Genomic DNA, 8,822 nt, shown 5'->3' on the forward strand with positions numbered 1-8,822 from the left:
TACACACTCGTAGTTATGCTCTTCAAGATAAATTCATTAAAAATATCTTAGATTTTAGGTTTTCGAGATTAGAAAGTCGTAAACATTTATAGATCCAAGTGTTGTTTTGTCAATGTTAATCTGATTTTGAAAACAATAATAATAAATAAATAAATGATTAAAAAACCATATTAATATTACTACTCATTTATTTTCAATTAAATAATCTCTCGGTCTATGTTCTTTAGTTATTATTATTATTATTTTCCTAAAGGAGACATGAAAGTTGAAACCAGGGAGAGTGAGAACAAAATACCTTGGATCAGTCATCAGTGAAAAAGAATAAAAAAAAAAGACAAAAATAAATAATAAAAAAATCCAGAGGGTCATTCTTTTAAATGACACAGTTGCGATTTATTATATAGAGAGAAAAATAGTATCTCGTGAAAGGAAAATTGAAAATGAAAGCAAAGCTTTCAAGTAACAACGTTTGATTGATTTTCATGCACACAACAACATCTTTTGCTTTGCTTTTTCTTCCTTTAGAAACCATATTCGGGCATCTATCCCTCTCTCTCCTCCAACTCCAAACCTTTCCCTCTTTTCTTTCCTCTTTCTACTTCTTCTGCATAAAGTTTCAGAATTAAAATTCAGAAACCAAAAAGAAAAATCATAAGCCCAAAGTACCAGTACTTGTTGCACTACCATTTCTGTTTTATGGGCATAGATGCCTTTTTTTTCCTTCTTGAAGAAAATTAACAAGAGAGAATTCAGTTAGTCTGACACTTTCAGATCACCCCTTCTTTTTTCACTGTCACAAATTCCTCACAAACATTCCCAGAACACTGCCACTGTTTTTAACCTGAAACTCAAGTGTAAGGTAGGTACATGTATACTCTATTTTTTTGCTTGTTTTGTTTTGGAAATAGTGGTTTTCCTATGCTAACATTTCTACTCTAAACTAAACTAAACTTTACTTGTTCTGAGTCTGGTTTAATCATCTGTTATTTCTTCTTCATTAAGGACTTATGCTGCTCAGAAACAGATCAAGAGCTGTCACCAAACCAAGTTTGATGGGTGATCACAGCTCCCAGCCAAGTCCAAACCAGAGTTACAAAAGAACCATTCCTTCTTTGTTTTCACCCAAATTCCGTGACTTCTCATTCAAGTGTCTCTCAGGAGCTGAGGCTCTGAGAAGCCCCACGTCCATTCTTGACACCAGAGCCTTAACCCCATTTGGGAATCCTTTGTCACATGAGAAAAAGATCGAGACTTTTGCCTCCCCAAGAGTACCCTCGGAAAACAGAAGTTCATGGGACTCAAAAGGCATTGGTCTTGCTCTTGTTGGTGCACTTAAAGATGAACCTGTTCTTCAGAGCACAGCTAAACCATGTAGTGGAAGTGTTCTCTTTGGAACTAAGCATAGGGTGAAAATCCCTCCACTACCACCACCACCTTCAACTTCTGAATCAACCAAAACATGTGATGTTGCTGGTTTTGCTGCGAAAACCAAGGATTCTCCATTATCGGTTGCAACAGGTGTTATGAGTTTGAGTGAGATGGAACTTTTTGAGGAGTACACGTGTGTGATATCTCATGGTCCTAATCCTAGAACAACACATATATTCGACAATTGTATCGTGGAAAGTTACTGTTCCCTCCCCAATAACACTCTCTCACCTTCACTCAATTTTCTTAGCTTTTGTCACACTTGCAAGAAGCATCTTCGGCAGACAAATGACATTTTTATTTACAGGTAATAAGGTTCACTTCCGATTCCATTTTCTTCCTAGTGATTATTTACAGGAAGACATAATTTTTTCTCTTATTATCTGGGTTGTGTTGCAGAGGAGAGAAAGCTTTCTGCAGCAAAGAATGTCGTCAGCAAGAGATGGTGCTAGATGGAGCAGAAATTTCAGAATTTGACGAATACTAATGGTCATTTTTTGAGTTGCATAGCACAGCCTGAAAGTGATAGATTATGATGGGATAAGCATCTAGTCACAAATTTCTATTCTTGTTAGAATTTCTAGATAGCATATTATATTTAGCCTTTTGAAGTGTTTTGGTTTTGTTACTTTGGCTTCTCCGTGCAAATAGAGATAAGGGAGGATGAGGATGTAGAGTTTATTTCAAGAAATGAGTAGTTTTAGATTGCTTACGGTTTTCTGCCTTTGTTTTTGGCTGAAGATGGTGACGATGATGATGAAATATGACTGAAAATGTTGCCTCTTTATTGTTATTTTCTTCTTATCTGAGTAGATGATGATGCCTATTATTGTAAATGGGGACCAATTCATTATTTTTCTCGAGAAGATTCCTCTCTTACGAGAAATTTTAGTAATCTTATTATTATTATGTTCACGCCGCTGGATTGACAAAATTCCAGCAACCATTAAAAATAGTTTTTGACATTGACACACAAATATATACACTTCTTAATAGTCATTTTCCTTACCCATTATTATCAACCAAACCATTGAATATTAGGCTTCCATAAACAAAAAAAGTTATATACTTACATAATACATCAATAGATCAAACTTCCGCATAAAAGTTATTTTATGCGGTTTAACTTATCTCCAAGTATGTTACTTTTAGAAAGAACAATAAAATATTAGTTATTTGATCATATTATTCAAAAAATTAAATAATTAAAAATTATATTTGATGTTGACAAAATATTTACTCCTACTATGAATCGAAATCCACATCTATAAGAGAAAAGTTATCACCCTCTCTCAACCAACTATCTTTTCTTTTTCATTATTTCAACAATTAATATAAGAGAAAATCAATTATCTAAAAATATTTTTTTATCTTCTTAACTTTTACTTTTTAATTTATTTTATTTTATCTTTATCTTTTATGTTAACTTTTAACATTTTTAAAATTCACGAGTTATAATTAATCTCACGTCACGATGATCATTATAATTCTAAAATATATAATTCATACATTCAAATGGATTCATTTATTTTTTATTTAAAATGCAATTATAATATAATTCATATATTTAAATTTATTTATTTATTAGATAAAACGTTAATTTTTTAAAAGAAATATTTTATCATGAATGTAATGTAATATTTGATCAAATTGAAGATATTAATTAACCATATTAAAAAATTTTAAAGATATTATAAGTGTGTATTGTATGAAGTTACTAACAAGCTAAATTAAGTTAAAATAACCTATTTTGTCAAGCTAGTGCTATTTATGGAATTATTTAAAAAATATTAAATAGAATTTTTATTAGAAATTACTGTAGGAATGTATTAATGTCAATCTTGAATAAATTTTTAATTAGTTTTTAAATATTTAAGATAGAAATAATATAAAAGGTAAGGAATAAATATTAAATATGAAAAATAGTGTCCCATGTCCCAACACCATAATCACAGTTGATTTAACAGCCCCAACTATGAGTGTGTCTGAATCAGGGCATAGGCTCCCAAAAGGTCTAAATTAAATGGGATCATCATTAAAGCAATATTACGCACCCAATAAACCCTAAACATAACAACAATCAGTGACATGTCTTTTTAGAAGAGATCGTAGGATTTTTCTTAAAATCAATTACGACATTATTAATACTTAACTTTAAATTGGACTCAAACTCAAAAAACAATTGATTAAGTTGAAAATGAAAGTATATGATAAACAGGATTTACTAGTGCGCATGAAAATCACCACACAACTTGACTAGTCATGTAGTCACAGAGCCATTAATTAAGGAAATGGACATTCTGGAAGGTGCATTTCAACCACTACGGTGAAAACAAGAACACGTTGAAGTTGGGACCCAAGGTACTGTAAAGTGAGCATGCTAAAACGTTGAGATGCTCAATTAATTGTGACAATGAACAAAGAGAGGTAACCTAGAAGATGGTGACTCCTTTGACATTTGCTGGAATTATTAGTTATCACGGATGAGAAATTAATGTCACTCAGACATCTTTCGTATTTCACCCAATAATTTTAATGTTTCCCTTCATACTTCTGTACAATTATCTCTGCAGATCAGACATTTCATTCAAATTACATATGCACTTTTCAAACTCTTCATACTGTCCACTCCATTCAAACAGTTATCATGAGTTCGCAATATGAACTGTTTGATTTATGAAGAAACACAGTGTGCATCAGTTTAAATCAGTCAAAAGAACGAAAAATGGAATCATGAAGAGTAAATGTGGATGTTTGAAAATTTCCCATTTCCAACCATCATATCAAATGCATTTTCCTTTTCTTCTGTTCCATTTTATGTCTCAACTGTTGGTTCCTTTTCATGTCTCATTTTTTTTTTAAATATTTCTTCTTTTAATCTTTTCTATTTTAATAACAAAATTTTTGACTAACTTTCTAATAATTTATGTGACTATTCTTTTTTTAAATCAAGAAAATTCATGATATTCTAAATTTTTGAATAATAAAAATAACGATAGACAGGGAAAGTGTGAATTCGATGCAATTTAAATATTTTTTCCAATAAACACTTGTTGAAAATGTAACTGAAGGAACAGACAAAATGAGTTAGAAGAAATCATATAGGTTTAGAATTAGGTCAGCTACACAAACATCAGCTACTGATAAGAAAATTGAAAAGAGAAATTGTTGATATCACATGGCCTGAACTGAACAAGTGAAGTATCCTAGTAAGACTACTGAAATATTTTGAGATTTTAGTGATGTTATATATTACTCCACACCTTACCCATGCACGTTCCCTCGTGCCAACTGGTTTATACAATTGAACCAAACATGCAGTTGCCATGGCAGGAAATAGATCATTCATAGACCAATCTGAATTGTAATTATTCAAACATGATACCAAATCCCTGCTGAATATTTAGTAATCCAAGTTTCATCAGTATTAGGAATTCAATGCATTTAAAGATCAAATAACGACATAAGATACAGAAGTTCATCAAACTGTATATGATCATGCCATAGGCCAGAGAGCCTTGGACGAACTGCTATATAAATTACTAAGGAGAATAAGTATTTAATTAAGATACAAAATGCAGTCTAGATAATAATCACCAACATTACATTTAAGCAGACCAGACAAATTCCACAAGTTACAGAGGCAGAAAGAAAGAGACACAGACAAGGCACACTACGTAGAACAACTGAAATACAACTGACCACAACTCACGATTCACAACTGAAACAGCCTTCGTAAGTTGCCACCCTGATAAACACATTGAACAATTCTTAGCAACTGCAGTGTAATGGCATGAAAAGATTATAGCAGAAGTATTTGAATAATGACCAAGTAAGATCATACCTTAAAATTTGGCATAGCAGGGTCAACACTCCGTGGAGATGGAAGATAAACCAGGAGAGAACTACTAGGACTAAGGAAATAAGCATAACTTGGAATGAACATTTCAGGGCTTTACTAGTAGGTGGAGTGTGACATGGATTGATCCTAAAATCTGAAGCGGATACTACAAAGACTAAAACAAATCCCTTCTTACTTTTCTTTCAAAAAAAAACAGAAAAGATAGTGAAGGGTAAACTATACCCTCAATGAGGGTTGCTAATACAAAATTAACAAAGAGAAACAAAATGACTTGGGGAAAAGAAAGACAGGTGAGAAAGGTAAGTAGCCAGCAAACTGAACAAACATGTAGATTGATATGGCAGCTATGAGCACCATAAAATCATGTCAGGCAGAGAAGGCAAGCAAAACAAATTAGAATAGAAGATTGAATGATTAACATTAGAAGGAAGAAACAGAGAGAGTGCACACGGAAGGAGATGTGAGAATTTTAAATCATTTACACAGTATCTAAAGCAAGAGACCTTCCTACGAGAGGACAGGGAAAAGTTAACTACTCTATGAGGAGATGATGCTGAGAAATCTAAATCATATATTCAGGATGATTCAACTTGAATGAAACTTTCTTCAGGTCCAGTATATTAAAGTCCATCCCATGCCACTTCTACACCCTTCATTACCACCATTCTACATGCCAACCATATTCACGGAAGCTTCCTTGCATGATCCACAGCAAAGCCTGTTTTCAATAGATTCCTTCAGTATACACCCAGTTACTCTCTCCACAGCTAAGTTCCATCCAATTCCAAAATCAGGAGAATGTTGACCCACCATCACAGCCAAGATTGTCAAGGGTACCACCACAACCGAAAGCTACATAAACCAACTTAGACTTCTAGCTTACAAACTTTATTTGGTATCTACACATATCTAACACTAACCCACTTTCATTAAAAGGACTTTCTTACAGGAGCCTGTTGCTCCTTGCATTTCAGTAGTCATTGATGTTAAGATTAAGAATCCGACACAGGGTCTTCGTGGCAGAATCAGCATTAACAAAGAGATCCCTAGTAAAAGGCAAATCCAAATGCTCCCTGCCAGGAGAAGAGGGTGCAGATTTAGCCACCGGGCGCATTTCAATCTCAGGGGAGGAACCAGGAAGATTAAGAGACACAGTCCTCTTTGGTTTGACAGAAAACTTGGGAATTGGTAAGGAACTAGGAGGTGGGGAATTTGAGTAGGTAGGACCAGCCCATAACTCGGAAAGCAAAAGATCAGCACCACCACCAGGGACATCTTCGCTCTCTTTCCTACAAGCTATACCATTGATGGGAATTGGGGTGCTCTTGGGAGTAACTTTTACTTTCCCAAACGTTTTGTTGTCAGAGTTAGGTGGTGATTTAGGGGAACCATGAGATTTCAAAGGAGTAGGCAATATACCTGTCCTCCCAGACTCAAAAGTCCTGCAATTGATATCCCTAAAGCCCCTGGAAGGTGAACCCCCAAATCGAGCATGACCCTGCGACTTCGACCTGTTGTAGTATTGGTTCTTATGCTGCTCAACAACAAAAAGGGTCTCCATAACACCCACAATAACTCAGTCAAACACCGATTTACAGGTTATATCTACTAGATCCAAGTACTACAACTCAGTACAAGGTATCAAACACAACCCCAAAACCAAAATCTTTGCCGTCCTAGTTAATCTCCCTCCCAAACCGAACATGCAACCGAAAACCTTGTCCACCACAACTACAACACCCAGGTAAAAATCTCACAGGTTTGAATCAACCACAGAAGCTTTCTCAGACACTGAAAAAAAGAAACAAAGAATACAAAAAAATTATATATATGAAAATACTGCCACACAATATTAAAAAAAAAAAAAATTGTACTTTCTGAGGCATCAAATCAACGTTTTATCAAGAGGAAGCACGAAAATTACCCGACAGTGGAAGAGAAAAAAAATTTTCAAAAGGAGAACACGAGAAGGGTATGATAGTAGAGTTGGTTTTTCCTCAGAACTACACTGGTTTTAAGGTGTAGGTTAAGTTGTAGTATTTGATTTATGGTTTTGTTTGATTTAGTTTGGAAGCACTGAAAGTTGCATGGTTGGAAATGAAAAGTCTACAAGAAACAGCTCCCCAGCACTGGATCTGAAAATGAGATGAACCTCGTCACCACTCTATATATCTGTATTAATTCATATTTAATTTAATTTAATTAATATAATCTAATATAATGTAAATGATAATAGGAGTGGTTGGTCTGGTCAATATGAGTTATGTTTTCATTTTTTCTTTATTGCGTCACTCCTATTAAATCATAATTTCTATCGTCTTCTTTTTTTTTTTTCTTCTTAATTAAATAATTACAACTGTAAGTGCTGAGCTGGATTAGGTTTGTGCAATTGTTGAACCTTCAACAGCTACTCAAACAACATTCAATGTACCTAAAGGTAACCTGCTGGTGCCGGTTTTGGACCCACCTCTGTACATATCACGTGCTAGGACGTTACACGTGCCGGTTAGAGTTGTTCTGTGCTTTACTTGGCAGGGGAAACTATAAAGTGATTAACTAAAGCAGTCTCAAAACAAAAAAAGTATATTTATGCTTTATTGTGTTCGCCGAAAGGTATGACATTGCCAAAACCCTACGTTTCCGATGCTATCAAAAATTCCAAATTTCACGAACACAGTTTAAAATAAATAAAAAAAATCTAACCGGTGCAATAAAAGATAATTATTTTATATTGATTACTTCATTTTACATTAAGTTGAAATAATTAAATACAAAAATATTTTTTTAAAAGTTTTAGGCAATAACGTATTAGTATAGAAGAATGATTTTTGAAGTTTTTAAAGTTTTTACTAAAATATTTTATATATTTATTTTTTTTATAAACTTTTAAATGTTTAAGACTATTTTTATTTTATTAGTTGTTCTGATTTAAATTTTTTTATGTTTAATTATATTTAATTTTTAACAAAATTAAAATATAGTTATTTTATTATTTAATTATTTTTTAACTTTTATTGATAAATATTAAATAAAATATGAAACATACATGTACAATAATTATGGATATTTTTGTCTTTTAAATAAAATAAAATTGTATTGATGGTGATTAGATCATATTTAATTTAATATTATAATTATCTATGTATTTTTTATAGGATTCAATGCATATTAGCAAGATCATTAAAAAAGTTTATTCTCTCACTTTTATAAAAAAAATAAAATTTTTAGAGAAATAATTATATATTGTTTTATTTTATTTTTTTGCAGACATATTAAGTTTGAAAAATAAGGTGCCTTGAACCGTACTCTAGTATTGTTTGTTTTAATATGTGTGAACAATTATAGAATATAATCATTGAATAACAAAAATAGTAACTTCTAAATATCATTACCTTAAATGGAGAAGAAACAATACAATCTTATAAACAATAAAATTTCACATGCATTTAGTAAGTTATAAAATTGATGTAGAAATTAGATGCTAAAACAATTTGGTCTGATTGACCGATCCACCAATTAGTGGCGGATCTTG

General features: G+C 32.5%; 2 protein-coding genes and 1 long non-coding RNA gene across 3 annotated transcripts; 1 reads left to right on the plus strand and 2 right to left on the minus strand.

Moving 5' to 3' along the window:
- Positions 1-536: 536 nt before the first annotated feature.
- On the plus strand, positions 537-2,221 carry LOC114190028 (FCS-Like Zinc finger 8-like). The gene is made up of 3 exons (XM_028078777.2): positions 537-859; positions 1,003-1,735; positions 1,828-2,221. Exons 2-3 carry the CDS (start codon positions 1,008-1,010, stop codon positions 1,913-1,915), a joined length of 816 nt encoding a protein of 271 aa, XP_027934578.2. The 5' UTR covers positions 537-859; positions 1,003-1,007; the 3' UTR covers positions 1,916-2,221.
- Positions 2,222-4,905: 2,684 nt separating this feature from the next.
- LOC146884732 (uncharacterized) lies at positions 4,906-5,860 on the minus strand. Its single transcript, XR_014996849.1, has 2 exons — positions 5,273-5,860; positions 4,906-5,176 (listed from the first exon to the last, which is right to left on the minus strand). It is a non-coding gene; the product is annotated as an uncharacterized LOC146884732 (long non-coding RNA).
- Positions 5,861-5,950: 90 nt separating this feature from the next.
- On the minus strand, positions 5,951-7,446 carry LOC114191111 (uncharacterized). The gene is made up of 2 exons (XM_028080287.2): positions 7,215-7,446; positions 5,951-7,081 (listed from the first exon to the last, which is right to left on the minus strand). The coding sequence occupies exon 2, from the start codon at positions 6,849-6,851 to the stop codon at positions 6,261-6,263; it is 591 nt and encodes a 196-aa protein (XP_027936088.1). The 5' UTR covers positions 6,852-7,081; positions 7,215-7,446; the 3' UTR covers positions 5,951-6,260.
- Positions 7,447-8,822: the final 1,376 nt, after the last annotated feature.

Source organism: Vigna unguiculata, chromosome 7, assembly GCF_037176805.1.
Source record: "Vigna unguiculata cultivar grain cowpea cultivar isolate G323 ecotype 2 chromosome 7, ASM3717680v1, whole genome shotgun sequence".
NCBI classification, from domain to species: Eukaryota; Viridiplantae; Streptophyta; class Magnoliopsida; order Fabales; family Fabaceae; genus Vigna; species Vigna unguiculata.

What these genes read in the sequence shown, in the direction of transcription:
- LOC114191111 (XM_028080287.2), bottom strand. Translation starts at nt 6,851, where the DNA reads ATGGAGACCCTTTTTGTTGTTGAGCAGCATAAGAACCAATACTACAAC.
- LOC114190028 (XM_028078777.2), top strand. Translation starts at nt 1,008, where the DNA reads ATGCTGCTCAGAAACAGATCAAGAGCTGTCACCAAACCAAGTTTGATG. An exon ending in AATGACATTTTTATTTACAG is followed by an intron (nt 1,736 to 1,827) that starts GTAATAAGGTTC and finishes GTTGTGTTGCAG; the next exon opens with AGGAGAGAAAGCTTTCTGCA.